This window comes from Sinohyriopsis cumingii, chromosome 3 (assembly GCF_028554795.1).
Source record: "Sinohyriopsis cumingii isolate HCF-2022 chromosome 3, ASM2855479v2, whole genome shotgun sequence".
Classification (NCBI taxonomy): Eukaryota; Metazoa; Mollusca; class Bivalvia; order Unionida; family Unionidae; genus Sinohyriopsis; species Sinohyriopsis cumingii.
In genome coordinates, this window is record NC_142963.1 from 148,262,169 (window position 1) to 148,280,133 (window position 17,965).

The 17,965-nt window shown below is 33.7% G+C and overlaps 1 protein-coding gene across 1 annotated transcript in view; it reads right to left on the reverse strand.

Annotated features, from left to right (window-relative positions):
* Positions 1-6,794: 6,794 nt before the first annotated feature.
* The window catches only part of LOC149804113 (phospholipid-transporting ATPase ABCA3-like), a 64,839-nt gene continuing 53,668 nt past the window's right edge, over positions 6,795-17,965 (reverse strand). Inside the window, exon 20 of the mRNA XM_089954077.1 lies at positions 6,795-12,235. Within this exon, the coding sequence (XP_089810203.1) occupies positions 11,797-12,235 (439 nt within the window). The 3' untranslated portion in view covers positions 6,795-11,796. The remainder of the gene's footprint in view (positions 12,236-17,965) is intronic.

The following is a 17,965-nucleotide window of genomic DNA, read 5'->3' on the forward strand; positions in this document are numbered from 1 at the left end:
GCCAAGGTAGAAGGGGAAAAGTAGTGCATTGATTGATTTATTTCTTTCTTATCTTTTACTAGCTTACCATATTTTCACACAAAATCCTTTCATCTACTCAAGGTTTTGTTTTCCCGAAAACCTACATTGAACAGTTCATATTAGCATGTTATTCTTACCTGTAAATTTGCTTTTAATAGAATCAGCTATTGACTGACACAGGTTTCTGTTTTTTCACTGCCATATGAGGGCTGAAGAGTAACATCTGGGTAAATACTACTGTTTGTAATGTTAGTACTTACTCCTAACAGACGAACCAAAACCAACAATGTAGCGAAAAATAGAGGTAGAAGGATTTCAAACACAGACACACAGACTTTCCTCTTCTGTAAAACAAAATTCTTCCATAGAAGTAAAATGAACTGTCTTCCAAGTGATGCCATGTCATAGAATGTGTCAGTCACTAACACTGAATTAATCTGAATGAACGTTTCTAAATTATTGGGCACGGCCTAGGTTGTGTCCACTTAGCTTCCGTCTCCTCAATATAAAATAGTTATAAGGCGCTAAAAGTGTCGATACAACCAGCAACACTGATTTCCTGACATTAAAGTTCACTCCACAACTCACTGTTTAATCTTAAATAAATATGCAGCTTTAAGACTACAGCGCGATCTTATAACGTGTTTTCCTGAGTCATACTGTACATACTTCAAATACATTAAATAATGTTCGTTTTTATAAATGAAACTAGAATGTGACTCGAAAAATGTATATCTGCAAGCAAATAGAACAAAATCTGTTCAGGACTGTACTGCAAATATCGATTATTTGAACCTTTTCCAGGTCCAGGAACACATACTTGTGTTGTTAGCAATCAAAATTCTTACGCAACTAGAGAAAGAAATTGATAAATGACAATTCGGAATTTCGGCATTACGGCCCAGACCAATTGGCAACATATTGTATGCATATGTGATTGCTGCATTTCACTTAATAAGCCCTATGCGTTCTTCTAATGTGGGTCGTAATTTGGCAAGAGATAGAACTTTACAAAATATTGTCAAAATAATTTGTGATGATTATAGGACGTTCGCAAATCATAATGAATGATGAAATGTCTGTGTCTGTGTCTTTGTAGTTAAAATTACCGACTTCGTTTCGTGCACGAATGATTAAAAAACATAACTCATTTTGACATACAAGGCAACACCATTCATTCGACACGATGAAGAAGACTAGGCTGTGTACATGTAATCCGCCAAGTTCGTCCTGAGTTCAGGACGAGTAAATTTTGGATAATGCAAATAAATCAAATGGAGGAAACTAAAGTATCGCCGAGAGCAAGACACTCCTTCACAAACAGGTCGACTCTTCCACTGGTCATGGCTGCATCGAAAAATTGTATGCAAACAAATCGCCCTGTTCCAATATGTATTCAAAGAAGTGTGCAACGCTGTATGTCGAGTCGAACGGTGTTGAAATACTTGGTGCCCAAAACGAATGAATTATTTTTAGCTACATATAATGACGCTAACCTGAAAATACACCGAGCCCCCACCCCGAAAAAAATAAATCAGAAAACATTGCGAAGCTGTGCGGAATGTGCTTTAGGTAGCAGGGTCGCGGTCAGGATTTGTGAGCCCTAGGAAAAATTATCCAGTAGGCCTCTATGAATTACACATTGCGACATCGTTGGGGCCCCCTGGCCGTACTCCAATTTTCTCCAAGTCATCCTATGCTGACCGCGATCATGATTGGTTGAATGCGATATAATGTGTTTGGACAACAGTTAAAGTTATAAAATAATAATAATAATAATAATAATAATAAATAATTAAACAAATAGGGGCGTGTCAGTTTTTTCTCCATTTCTTTTATCAAAATAAGAATGATCCATATTGATTTAATACAAGAATGATGTGTGTACTTTAGGAAAGAAGCACAAGAGGACGAGTGTAAACTCGTGTGAAGCAGAGTTGTTTCTGTAATTTCCATTCATGACATAAATCCAAATTAAATATAGTTCTCTTCTTTCACGCTCATTATTGATACAAATCGGAATGTTTGTACTAAGAATGAACTAACAGCTCCGCCGATACGCAATTAAAAAACTCAGCATAGCCTCACTAGGAATAAATGTTGTTCACTACAACACACTTTGATTTTATATGGATGCTAACAAAGGTATAAAGTGAAGGACCGTATAAAGTTTTATGATAATGCAGGCAACAGTGTATAGAGGACTGAGCTATATATAAACACAGACAATACAAATATTGACTTGAACATGAAAGCATATTTATTTTTATAATACAAATATTGAATTGAACATGAAAGCATATTTATTTTTACGAGTCTGGGTCTAAAATATGCAACAAAACGAAAGTGAAACCAACAAAACGAAAGTGAAACCAACAAAACGAAAGTGAAACCAACAAAACGAAAGTGAAACAAATAATACAACTTAAATTCAACAAGCAATTTATTTCCGAAGAATAAAAAGTGAAAATTCAGAAGTTACTTAAACTACTGTAAACTAAATTCTAAATAATCCTAAATATCCTATCACATTGTCCACGAATATATAATGTTCCACAAGAATCCAACAGTCTTGAATGTCTTCAGTTGCCAGTGGTCTTGAACGTCCTCTTATACTCGTAGTCTTGAATGTCCTGATTCACCAATGAAGCCAGACTGCCTTTCAATGAATTTGCAAAAATCAAAAGCAATATTTTTATTCAAGGCGTCAGTCACAATTGTAGTAATTCCAATAAATGACCTATATAAACAAGTCGTCTCCAGTGATTTCTAGTTTCAGCAAGATAGTTGTAAACTAAATACATTCCTAAATACTGATCTATAACTGACAATCACGATAAATATCAGGTACACAATATAAATTAAATGTACATAACATCTCCCCTCATTAAAGAGAAAGGAAGATTGATATATTAAAACTTTCTTTTACATATTAGTCCAATATACACATGATACTATAATAATTAATAATATACAGGAATATGTCGTATAAATTGCACCAAATATACATAATATAAAATAATATAGTACTTACATTTGCATGAGAGTTCATCAGCAATCCGATTATCTTTTCCCGGTGTCTAATGTCCTATGCTGTATCCTGGCAGTATGTTTTTGATGCCACAATATATTCTCGGCATTGGAAATGAATCCGTTTGGATGACATTGTTGAGTATAATTTCAAATTTATGACAAATCTCGATATTTGCCGCTGTGTGAAAGATTCTTGGAAGTCCAAGCCGACAATTCCGCATACAGTGCCAACGACAAGGTCGGATTTGTCAACAATGGCATCGTAGAACTGTTGAAAATTGCGCGTTATCTCATCGATGGAAAGGAAATCAAATCAATTCTTAACAACGTCGACGTTGCTACAACAATTCTTGGACACTCCCTTTACAATGACGATTGTGCTTGGTCTGCTGGCCTGTCAATGCCCTTGGCCAAAAACACAACTGAATGCCCTTATCATACCAAATACACATTAAACACAGCATTTTCTGTAAATGGAGACAATCTGGCTGTGTGTGAAAGCTTGCCAGTAGCTACCAGTATATCGATGATACTTACCATGGTTTTCCTGGGTTCTTCCAGCAGTTATACTGCCAGCCATGTATAGCCTATCTTGTGCTGAAAATGGCGTTAACCCCACAACAGCAACAACACCTAAACTGTATCAATATACCCTTCTTCAGCTTTTTTAATTAACTTTACTGTTGCAAAATCAGTTAAAGCGACAGATGGAGGAAATCGAGAATGCATACTTGAAATATTTATTTGCAGTGCTATGCAATTGCATTCTGGATACATTACTTAATAGGTAAAATAAAAAATATCACTAATTGTTTATTTCTATGATTACATCAATACCTAGATATTCATACAGTTTAAACGAACATGACACTTAATTCTCTCTGGATGCTTGCACATCTGTTTCCTTTTCGTCCTTACGTGCTAATATGTATGGAAGTATCGACATTATCTGCTAATTACTCTTGGGTTTCCTTTGCATTCCAATGAACTAACGTGTCCGTAAGTATTTCCATTATTTATTAAATAACGTTCATCGTTATACAAAGCCAATCATTACTTACTTTCATTATTTGATATCATTTCCTGTTTATTTCTTTATGTTCTAAAACACATTTCGGTTATCTCAAATTTGAATTCCTTTTTCTCTCGCATTTCTTTATTTCTTTTATCCGTTGAATATTACTAGAGTTTTGACCTTAATTCACAAATTCTTTTATACCGGTCAGCTCATCTTTGACACCACTGAGTATTTGTATTCTTTTATAATAAACCAAGCATAATGTCCGTCAAAATGTCACTTGTGTTATAAAACATGATGTCATCCATCATGTCTCTGTAAACGTTTTCTGTCTAAACAATCAATCTCTTTCAATTACTTGCAGTTTAATCTAATTGCTTTGCATCTTTTTAAATTGTTGAAATATAATTCGCGCGTCAAACACGTTATGATGTCTGCCAAAGATCGGTTTGGACAGCGTTATTATGTTACGTTTGAGGCTGTCAAGAACACTATACAAAACATATCGTCATCCTTTTTATCCTCAAGGCTGGCAAATGACAATTTCTGGCATTTTGAAAACTTTTTTTGTGTCTGTCCATTGTTTTATTATTGTCGTGTTTCTGAGGTTTTCCTTATTTTTTCCAAACAGTGAATTGTTCCTCAGTTTTTGTCGAGTTCATATTTTTGGTTTAGGATTAGAATACTTTCCTTTCAATGAAATGTAGACTGGTTAACTTCAACCCCAAGACAATATAAAGTAATCGTCTGTGAAAATCGTTTGCTTTAACATATGGAATATATGTTTTTTATGGAAAAACTTTTGAGACAGGAAACGCCATGTAATAGCAACTGGGCTTACTTGGTTGATCGAGCTATATTTTTAAATGTAGGAAAGAACAAAACAGTACAACAATAGAAAAAACATTCGTACAACAAAAGCCTGTTTACGCTTTGCCTACCCAAATATATGATCCTGCATCCATTTTATCATCCCAACTTCATATACTTTATTAGCAAATTAAGCATTCCATCACCTTGAAAACCCAATAAAATCAGAAATGTACAATGTACATGTCAGAACTATCATTAACATACGGGATACCCTCCAATGAAACATTGATGTGGATGAACACACATACACCTATAAAACCTTATAAGATGTGTGTTTTAATGTCTTTTTAGCTACATTGCTATTTTGATGCACTTATTAAAGCTTTCTATTTCCTATTTATCATTTTTGCTAACATGTTTTACTAATTGGCATGGTAAATTAATATAACCACTTTTTATTCTCAGGTTGATCAGAACAACGTTGTAAAACTAAGGGATGTAGGAATTAACATATCAGAAGAAATTATAGCACACTCTGTGGCTGGTTCCCCTAAATACATTGTACCTAAAGAGCTACTCCAATCCGAACGGAACTATGACCACAGAGCCGGCATGTTTCTCTTGGTATTAGTCTCTATCAGATTTGATGTGGAATCGATGCAGAAAACTACTTACTAACAAACATGTATTGATCTTTTGAGGAGAATGTTCGAAATGGCTTGAGATCCTCTTTAACGTTCGAGGGCCTTTTTACTCCCCCAGATGCTTGGGTTGATCGTCGAAACACCGGCCTGAATTGCAGGATCTCATATATATTTTGAAAGATATTTTGAGTATAGCATAAGCCTTCAGAAAGTCAAGTATACAAATACTTGAGCCCAAATGAATAGACATTACCTCATAGAGGCGTCAAGTTGGAAATGAGGCAGCAGTTGTACCAAGTTTGTGGGACGGATAGTTTTGCTATTTGCTCACGATTATGTAGAAAAAAAGTATCCAGAGGTATTTGAGCTCTTTCCAGATGTCGCCGTGATCAACCTACACGTTTTCTAAAACTACATGGTGCTTTTTTTAATATAATCTGTATCTCAAATATTAACCACATATGGACTTTCTTATATGGAAAATGCAATATTGTTATGAAAAGGGATGCAAAAACAGAATGCCTCCGTCCGGAATCAAATTCGGTTCATCTATATCGCCGTCGTGCGCAACACACCACTAGACTAAAAGATATGGACTAGAGAAGCTGGTCAGTAAGTGACCTCGTGTACTTCTATCATTACACTACTTCACCCACCTCTTCTTTGACATTTATCGTCAAATGTAATGAAAGATAGACTCTCCGAGCGGTCGTTACCTATGTTCTACCTGGTCACTAGCTACTCAGACCCCGTTCAGGCCTTCACGTACCGCGACCACCACAATTTAAATTGATTTATATAATATGCATCTCCTGATCATCACATATGAACACAATCTTTAAATCCAAAAAATTACTTTTCAGCTTAAAATAAAACGCAAAAATATTTCAATTATACGTTTTAGGTATGTTTAAGAAATTTCCCTAAATCAGTGAGGAATAAAGATCAGTTATAAAATGTGAATTCATACATGTACTATAGAACATCACCCAGGTAACAAAGTACTTTAATAGAGTTCGGATAATAAGTCCTAAAGCGTGGAAGCGTGTTAATGGGTGGACAATTTATTTTCGAGAGTAAAACTATGCTCTTTTATGGAGTAGGTATTCGTCTAGTCTAAAAGACCTAAAACTTCGCTTGTTCTATAGAATAACTTTAAGTTATATGTATTCCGTTTGTTATTAAGGGTATATACAATAAGTAAGTATATTATGTTAGTACAAAATGCTTAAATATGAAACAAATGAACTGTGAAATAGTAAGGAGATATTTCACATTTTATTTTTGCTTTCTCAATCAAAATAGAATTAAACACATATAAAAGTGATGTGAATCGTTTAATGAAAAAATGTTTTTGACTTTTTAAATAATTGAATTTTATGCGTGCTATTCTATTATTTTGTGTTGGATTAAGCTGATTTGTTGGCAGTCTTAGATTCTTTCAGGTGTTTTCATGTGGAATTTTAATGTTATCTTCAATGCTATTGTGAGGAAAATGATATTTCTATGCCGAAAAAGAGAATTGCATGTAATTTAAAACAAAGATCATACATACATACATACATACATACATACTTCATAAGAAGTCTCTGCTACAATGGCATTACAAGATACATTGTACAGCTATATGACAGAAGCCTTTGTAACGATAGACTCCGTATGAGCACTTTGTGTGAATGATACACACTATAACAGTTACGGTTCAAATCTTTCTTGAACATTTTCCGGTTTAAAATCGTTAACTATGGGAAAGTGCGCAATAAGGGAGTCTGGAAGAGATAAGGTCCGATGTAATGCATATGAGGACCCATATGAAAGATGGCGACATGACTCAGGATTCTAGAATTGAATCGGCACCTCGGATATATATATATATATATATATATATATATATATATATATATATATATATATATATATATATATATATGTTCTGGACTTTGCATCAATAGTGATAAAAATTGTATTATTTGGTTTGGAAGTAAAGTTGGAAGTGAGGATCGATTATGTCAGAGACATCAAATAAACTTGGGAGATAGTGAGTTTACATTACTAGTTGTACAGATTTGAACTTAGCTTGACAAAACATTGTACAAAAGCTACAGAAATCGAGCTTATTAAACCAGTGATCAAAAAGAGACCTCACACAAGTTATTGGAATGAGTACAGTTATAAAATATACAGCATTGTCTAACACGAGCCATCAACTTCTGTCCTTATGATAGCCATCCAAAAGGATTTCTAATCGAAATTAACAATATGTTTTATACCTTTATCTGGAATAATTCATTTGATAAAAATAAAAGACAAGTTGTTGGAAGTGATTATGATTTTGGACGTTTGAGAAAAATAGATGTATTTGCATTCATAGAGGCATCAAATATAGCTTGCATAAGACGAAGTACATAACTACATAAAAAAGATGAAAACACATCTTAGTGGCATCTTGCAAAAATGTCAATAACTTTGACCTGTTTGGAGTAGACTATCTAATGACTAAAATTAGAATAGCTAATGTTTTTTGCACGGATGCTTTTGCTTGAAAATATTTTTTCAGTTGATACACCTGTTGATATATTAAATAGTCCCATCTGACAAAGTTACAATAGTAGAATGGAAGATAATTGTTTTCTTTTCTTAATAAGAATTGGTTTTTAAATGGAATTAGAATTGGTAGTGGTTATTGGTTAAGGACGAATCAGTTTAAGCCTTTTACTAATTAAAACAAATATTCTAAAATTGTTTAGTAAGATCAATAACGGAATATCAGACAAGTGTTTAAACTAGACAAAGAGAATAATTAGCAGATGCGATTATCAGCTAAGGCAAACAAAAGTGACTGCAAAGTATTTTTAAAAACCGATCGAAAATCGAGAAGTTTCTACATTAAGAGGCAAGTGGCACAGATAATTAACTCAAAACCAAGATGACGAGTGGCATCAAACATTTCTCTCTTTCATCCATATTAACAAAGTCTACAAATACGGTGGTTTCGGATAAAGCTTCTACGTAGAACTATTGTTACAAATACTTTGAATTTATACTAGATGTTAATTTGTGTAATTTTATGTGCAATTTCATGAACTCATATGTCATCTGTTTTGAAAACGTTATGAAATTCAGAGGTTTTGGGTAGACTTTATGTCACTGACTGATACTAAATGTATGCCCGCAATAGAATTATATGTTACCCAAAGGAAACATTTTGTTTGGTAATTAGAATAGGCAACAGGCAGATGATGTTTTCAATTGTATCCAGTGTTACACAAAGTATTACATTTATAAGTACAAGTAATGTAATATCCATTAATATATATAATATTTTAAACTGCTTTTATTTAGTAGAAAAATGCAGATATTTTAAGTGTTTTGAAGCTGACACAATAATAGTAATCTGCTTCAGTAGATCAAGTTCTCTCTCTCTCTCTCTCTCTCTCTCTCTCTCTCTCCCTCTCTTTCTCTCTCTCTCTCATGATCATCGTATACAGAACAAATATACATTTTGTTCGCTTCAATATGCCACATATTCCGGTGGGAGGAAGGCTTAGCTATGGAATGGAAAAGACTTTGCCTCAAGCAAAAGGAAAAGTTTAATGTAAATGTAACGTTATATCTCTCCTGCTCTGCCAGTGCGTAATCCTACAAGAGTTCACCTATCTGACATCTGCCTAAAAACACTAAAGTTCGTGCATGGCTTCTGTTTATGCAACTGCAGCCATATGTGATGACAAATCGGCATCATTTATACAAACTTTAAAGGCATGCATGACAGAGCTTTATTGATATTTATCAATTCTTTTCTGCAGGGTTTTATATCGTTTAGACTTTTTTACTGTTTGGTAATGGTGGCCAGATTTGATGGTGGATTGAAATGATATAAAGATTGTCTGTTCTGTGTAATTTCCTTCTATGGATGTGACATTTGAAGACATATGCTCAGAGGCAACTGATTGGTTGATTGCTTTACAAAGGGCACTTGTATAATCTTATAGCCTGTAAGCAGTATGCCAGATGATTAGATCTGAAGATAGGCACATGTCTGGGTCATGATCATAGTCTCTACAAAGTTTAAACACAATCCATCAAATACTGCAAAGTCATTATACACTCTTCTCTCGCCATATATTTAGAGGATTGGATTTATTTATTATTCGATGTACACTAAAAGCACCGGCCATAGGACTGTGTATACCTAGTTTAAGTGTAATGATATAAAACAAAACAAAATATTTGTGGTCACCTTAAGCTTTTGAAAAACAAATATTGTATCAAATGATATATGTATGATGAAATAACTCGGAAAAGCTCATGGGAAAACATAGGAATAATGACATGTACATCTTTACACCTAATATAAATGTTTGCAAAAGTTTGATTCAGTCCTTCTTAAGAGACCAAATCATTTAAAAACTCTTGATTTTAGGAGAGAGAGTGAGAGACACCTAGCATCATATTCATTTAACTATACTCATGCCAAGTGTGTAATGTCTTCAAAAGCACACATAATTTAAGTAATAGGAAACCAAGCTTGATGGATCATAGCAGAATAAATATTGTACAACGTTGTAAACATGTCACATTTCTAAGTAAAGTTATATGAACCATTCAATGTCAGAAATCTTAAACTATAACAAAATACATAATTCAGCATATATCTTGTTAAGTTGTCAACGTTGACCATTAATGTTTGGGCCTATACAAATCTTGTCGATTTGTCAACAGTGATCATTGATGGCTAAGTCTTTAAAAATCTTGTCAATTTGTCAACAGTGACCATTAATGGTTGAGACTATACAAATCTTGTCAATTTGTCAATTTGTCAACCGTGATCATAAACGGTTCAGCCAAAACAAATCTTGCCAATTTGTCGATAGTAAACATTATTGGTTATGCCTACAAAAGAAACCAATGTAAGAATAAATATATCACAGTTTGTAGAAATGTTCGTGTAATATCACCGTATGGTAAACGTTCTGTCCATCTTTTATGACATTCCTGTTTAACTGTTAAACTGAACTAATTTTTTGAATGCGAGAGACTGCATCTAATCAAACCCTTGTTTTATATTCTTGGTGGCCAAAATTCAGATTTCGATTAAAGAATCTTTATATACCAGAAGATAGTGGTATTGCATGACATTATAGGAGATATGTTTGATCATACCTAATTGGAAATGTTCTGTCTGTATAACATCATGCCAATTAGCCCAAAGGAACAGTCAGTCAAGTTCATCTTCTGGAATCTTTATTTCTTGACTGATGAGATCTAGTTTAAGGACACGAGGTGAAGCAACAATGCCTTTGTTTGTAGAATGTTAAAACTGGAGGTTCCAGTTAAATATACATGGGATTGATGGATGGGACTTTTCCTGTTGACTGGTCACCAATATAACCAGTTTTGAATGTTGTATTGTTTTCAGATGAACTGTATGTAATACCCTGGCATATATATTTTAAGCAGTTTCAATTTAAATGTAAAGAATTTCCAAATTTTAAACTATAACATTTGGACAATGATGATATAATACGTTCTTATAATTTGTAGATTATATGCCCTTATTTATGTTATTCACATTTCGGAAGACAAAAGTCTCCGTAACTATGTAGGAGGTTTGCGTGTGCAGATTTATTAAGTATATGAAACAGTATGTTGCATATGGTGGATTAAACTAGAGCAACAATAAACATAATGCTGAATGAGAACATTGCTAATCAATACATGTAAGTAGTTGGACTTAATATACAATTATAAGCACTACAATTATAGGCATGATTAAACTAGCATCACTAAATTTTTATGGTACACATACGTGTGCTTATTTCACTACATAATATACAGGACTGACTATATATATATATATATATATATATATATATATATATATATATATATATATATATATATATATATATATATATATATATATATTATTGCAAGGTAAGCATTTCTGTTTAGATACTTAGATTTTCCAATATATTTTAATTTTTAAACAGTAACTAATTTCAAGTCTTCATCCAAACAAGTTAGATATTATAGGTCATTTCTTTGGTTATATAATAGGGACGTACAATAAAATAATGTTTTAAACACATGCCCGCCGTATATATAATAACTTTTATCTTATTTTTTACTGACTTTGACAGTGCAAAAGATCAAACAAAAGCTTGTATAATATTTAAATTGTGTTTAAAAGGTAACACTTGTTGGACAAAACTTAAATAAATTATAAAATCACCAGGAGATTTTCTTTCCAATCGCGATTTCAACTTATTTACAGCATAGGCATTTGAAGCGCGCCCAGAACCCTCGGTTTTCTTTGACTGGAGGGACTTGATTTCGTGTGAAGGCCAGGAATATCTGTTCCAGACTGGTTTGATGTACTGAGTAATCATCTACACCAAACGATTCCTTAGATTCTTCCATACGAGCAAAGATGTGTCCCAGTCGAGTATTCTGATCTGGAATCTGGAAATGGATGTAACCTTGCTTGTCATCGAAGACATGGGCTGATGGGAAATTCTGCTGTATGAAACTGATCAAGGGCCCCACAGGAGTTGGTTCCCCTTCTGTAGTCATCTTCATTCGACAGAGCAAAGAGAATCCCTGACCAAATTTTGTCTTCAGACGCTGGGTACTTCCAAAGCAGACAAATTCGGCATTGACCATGATGACAATTTTAGTGCAAAGGGCCTCACATTCCTCCATACTGAAAAAATTTGCGAAACATGTTGGTGACATGCTCATAGCAGGGAAACGAAGATTGGTTTTTACTCAAATGACTATTCAAGCTAATAACAAACTGTAATATGTACTTTACAGACAGAGAACCATCTACCAAATAATTTGTGATTGACATCCATGCTATACGATTAGAATAATATATTGTGAACTTTAACAAAATATTCTGAAATTTGGGGAATGTACGTACCAATTTATATTTTTCCAAGGTCAGAATAAGGTATTCTTTGGTTTGTTGTTAGGGTATGTTAACATGATGCATATTGTGTTGAAAATGCATGTTCTTCTTGTTCAAATTGTCGGCAAATAAATCTAAGCGGGATAAATTTACTAGTGTAGCGATAAACAGAACTCGCGGAGTGAGACTTTGAGATTTTTCCTCAGTTTGCTAAATAGTACTTGAATGACAAAAAGAAAATGCAAGACCTGCATTATATTCACTGACATGATTTTATTTACTTAGTTAAGGGTCTCTTTTGGTCAGTTCATTATTTCAGCACTGTGTTCAAAAAGGCTTGGCGATCTTGCAATATACTTCACCTGTTAATCCGTCTATCTGTACACATCTGTTTAACTATTTATTTAATCCATAGTTCTATACACCTACGTATAACTATTCTCCTCCTTAAACTCTAGGAAGATACTCACTAAATAGGGTGGTTTACTTGCATAAGATGATCATGTGCAAGAATTATACAACATTTTTTGTCACTAAATTTAAAATACATTGACATTTTCGATTATTGTTTGACAAAATGTAATGAATGTACTTTCGTACCAGTATGAAGATCAGAAGAAAAACCATAGGGGGCATACAATAATCAGTTTTAAATGAAGTATGTGGCGAAAAGCGTGTGGATTTAATTGGTAAGCCACCGACGTTGCTCATATGGTCATATTTATTGTCATTCAGTGTTAAATTTTGATATAAATTAACAATGTAATATCAAAATTGAAATGGAAATTGACCTTAAAACCGTCTAACATGATTATTTGCCTTTAATTACATTACAAAGTTTATCTCTCATTTTATGCTCAAGGCTCATTCTAATAATCTGCCTTTAGTTAGGTTTGGTTTGGAGTTTAGAGATCTTAGTAATACCAGTAGGGTATTGAGGTTTCTCATGATGTTTTACAGCATAGCAACATCAGTCGCTATTCAAATTTGGTTTGTTGGTTATACAGCATAGCAAGGATAGTTGGCTATTTAGATTTGCATCGTGTTTTTACAGCATAGCAACACCAGTTGGGTATTTAGATTTGTATGGTATTTTTACAGCATAGCAAAAGCAGTTGGGTATTTAGGTTTCGTATGGTATTTTTACAGAATAGCAACACCAGTTTGTTTTCAGGTTTGGTTTTGTGTTTATAAAGCATAGCAACATCAGTTGGTATTCAGGTTTGGCTTGGTGTTTATAGACCATAGGAACACTAGTTGGCATTAAGGTTTGGTTTGGTGTTTACAGAGCATAGCAATATCAGTTGGGTATTTAGGTTCCGTATGGTGTTTTTACAGCATAACAACACCAGTCCGGTATTCAGGTTTCGTATGGTGTTTATAGAGCAAAGCCACACCAGTTGGGTATTTAGGTTTGGTTAGGTGTTGATAGAGCATAGCAACAGCAGTTGGTATTCACGTTTGGTTGTGTATTTATATTGGAATAGCAACACCAGTTGGGTATTTAGGTTTCGTATGATGTTTTTACATAATAGCAACATCCGTTGGTATTCAGGTTTGGTTTGGTGTTTATAGAGCATAGCATTACCAGTTGGGTATTTAGGTTTCGTACTGTGTTTTTACAGAACAGCAACACCTGACGGGTATTCAGTTTTCATATCATGTTTTTACAGCATAGCAACATCAGTCGGGATTCAGGTTTGGTTTGGTGTTTATACAGCATAACAACACAAGTCAGTTAAATAGTATGGTTTAGTGTTTTATTTCTCCAAAAAGCATAGCAAATCCAATCATTTACTCTGTGCCTTGGAATTCAAGTGAAGTGTTTTGCAGAAGGACAATTGTTTGTCCTCTATGCTAAAAACTGACTCACGATTGCTACTGTTCAGAGAATATTTCTGCAACATTGTTATAAGGTGCAAATAAGACTTAGTTTTGATCAACATCATGTAATTAAACAAGTCTTAGCATAGCTCACCACATCAATGTCACTTGGAAATAAAATCGACACTGACCCCGTTTTTGATTTGTTATATTCACCCTCTGTATGAAACACACCTGCCCATAAAGGACATTATTTAGTGGTCACATTTAGTCACGAATAGCAATATTTTATTGTATAAATACCAGTGTTGTCTTGCTACGGTCATGCCGTGAAATGATATATGCTTGTTAACTTTAACTCATCTGTCATCATATTTGCAAAATCAAATTCCCCGTTTTAGATTTGCACATTACCATAATTTCGATTTATCAAGACATATAGATCAGAATAAAAACTACAAGTGTGCCTTCGTCAAATCTTTAGCAGCATAACACTAGACACCGATGATGATTTTATGAAGAGATGGAAATAAGATTTTACATCTGAATCAAAAAGTCTGAGTTCACTCCATTTGTAATGATGGTGAGAAAAATGGTTGTAAATGTTTTAGTCACTCTGGAGCGATATTACTATGGACAAGCTTCAATAGATTGAAAATTAATTACCTTACACCTACCCACTACATTTATACCAACGAACAAGAGCCTCTTAAAAGCTCTTACACCTGACTGGTTAAATAAACTGAGAGGTATTAAAAAGATGAGTATTTTCTTATATCTTTTGTAAATGCTGAATATTATGAAACCAAGCCATATTCTTAAGAAATCTCCACCGTACATAATTATTAACGAAAATATTTTCTTGTGTCTATGTTAGAGTTAACATATGACATGAGCAGTACAAAAATCATGACCTAGAATATTGAACTTGATGTCATAGATGTCTGAACGCATTACTAATGCTGTCATGATATCTGTACATAGCTAAAATCCATTACTACCTTTTGTTTGAAACGTTATTTAAAAGGCATTGCACATCAAATGCCCAAATTATTGCCACTGAATTGGTATTCATTTACAATAATCCAGACAAAATCTGCACACCAAATTTGATAAAACAATTTCCTAATTTTTTGTTTCATCATCTGTATACGTCATCATATTTTTTAAATGAGTAATAATATTTAAGTTCGAATTCAATGTCTAAGTGATGAGTTTTAATTTATTGAAATGCAATTGCAATTGAATGTAAAATCCACGACATAATATCTTAGCAAATGAACTGGAGGTGAGAGTTTCAATATTTTCATGGGACTCATACCACTTTCTTAAATATCAGTCACTGAATAGTCTGTGATGAAATCATAATCTCTCTTTGACATTTGCAAGGTAATAACATGGTTTTCAAAGTGGCCAACACATCACATTCAAACCATTTTCATCAAAGACCAGCTACAAAGCAGAAGTAATTAAAACTATCAAGAGGAGTAGTGATAACAAGATTTTCAAAATGGCTCCCACAGGTTGCCATTCTCCAGTTCAGATAGACATTATTTTCTTTAAGATTCTACAGCATTGCACAATAACTATTTCAGTGATAACCTAGCAACACTATTAATATTCATTCAAGTGGACTAGGAATAGCACGTTTTTAAGATGGAAGCCTTGGCAACCATCTGAGAACCAGCTTTGATTCGGAACAAGCTACATATTGTAATAAGTGTCCTAGCGAAAATCCTCAAAAGCAATACTGATCATCCACTCAATAGGAAAAGTAGTGAAAAAGTTGAAAATGGCTGGCATGGTATTTATGTTATAGGTCACGCAAGCATCATTTTCATTTAAGACCAAGTAAATACAGAAATAAATGTTTTCGTAAAATCCTCATGCAAATGATACCATCTGATCAGGAAATATATTAAATTTGCTTCAAGGTGGCTGCTATGAGAGTAACGTTTAAGTTAAGATCAGCATCTTTTTTATTTAGGACAATAATAATAATAATAATAATAATAATAATAATAATAATCACTTTGTTTAAAGAAGGTAGCACAATTAGCTGAAGAACTAATCTACCCTGAGGCCCTCATCCAAAGGAAATTTATTTAACTGCCTCTCTGAAGCCACTGGATATATTGGGTTTTGAAGAAGGAAAAAGAGTAACCGTTTCTAATCTCAACTGGAATACTATTCCAGAGCAAAGTTCCAGAGTACTGGAAACTTTGTTGGAATAAATCCTTTTTTGGTTTGGGAATTTTATACTATTTGGTAGACATTGCTCGCAGGTGGGAACTATCACTAGGTATCCTATGCTGGAATAGTGGTTGTAAATATTCAGGATGACTATTACTGGATTCCCTGTACATTAATTTGGCTTTTCTCAACAGGATTCGGTCGTTTATATGTAAGATATTTAATTTACCAGCTAAATTTTCCTTGCTTTCATTCGAGATTGATATGCTCTTTCTTGAAGATGTGCTAGCTTTGCTCTGTTTTTGTCATTTGAATTACCCCCATTCTGCATTACAGTAGTCCAAATAGGGTTGTATGTAGCGCTTATAAATTAGTTTTATGTGCCTTTCAGGGAGAAAATGTCTTATCCTACTGAGGAGCCATACACTTGAATTTACTTTTTTACTGATGTGTTTGATACGTTCAGTCCATGATATGTTATTATCTACCAAAACACCAATTAGTCTATCACGACAGACCATTTGCAAATTGTTATCCTTCCATGACAGAAATAGGTCATCACTAGCAAGATTTCTTCTTCCTTGCGGTGTTGATATAAGTAATATTTTAGTTTTACCAGTTTTTACCGCCATGCCATTGCATGTGCACCAGTTATCCGGTTTGTTTAGGGCATCTTGTAAAGAAATTTATAGTTCATGCTTTGCGTTTCGGATGTCTGACAATGTTGTGTTATCTGCATAGAGTTCTGTAGCTGAAATTTAGTCCCTTAGTAAAATCGGTAAGCCATTAATAAACAGTATACACAATAATGGACCAAAAATTGAGCCTTGTGGTACTCCATATCTTACTGGTCCAGGTTCATACAGAACATTATTTATATAAACATGTTGTGTTCTCTCAGTTAAGCATGAAGTAAGCCATCTATCAGTGCTAGCATCACATTGGTAAATTTTCAGTTACTTCAAAAGGATTTCATGATCCACCATATCAAAAAACTTTCCTGAAATCTACAAATATAGATCGTATTATTTTAACTTGATCGAGTGCTTGAATCCATTTATCAGTTAGGGAGATCAGCGCAGTCTCACATGAATGTTTCTGTCTAAAGCCTGATTGATTAGGGTGTAACATCAAGTGTGTATTTAAATATGATATGAACGAGTCATGGACATGTTTTTCAGTAAATTTTTGCAAGTTTGGTAGTATTGAAATTGGCCAGTAGTTTTCAGAATGATCCTTAGTGTTATAATACTATTAACCATTTTTGAGCTGTAGAGATATCATGATGTTCAAGATGCCTGAAGTGGTGAGAGTGTTGGAGGGCAAACACAATTATTTTAAATCAGGACCAACTACAATGAAAATTTCTATGTCAATGAGACTACCATGTCAAAATAAGAAGCCATCCGTTTTTTTCCAAGAAATCAGCCATAATGGTCATGTTAGAGATCATTTGGAACAATTTTCATTTAAGCCAACTACATGTTGCAAGAAAGGTTTGAT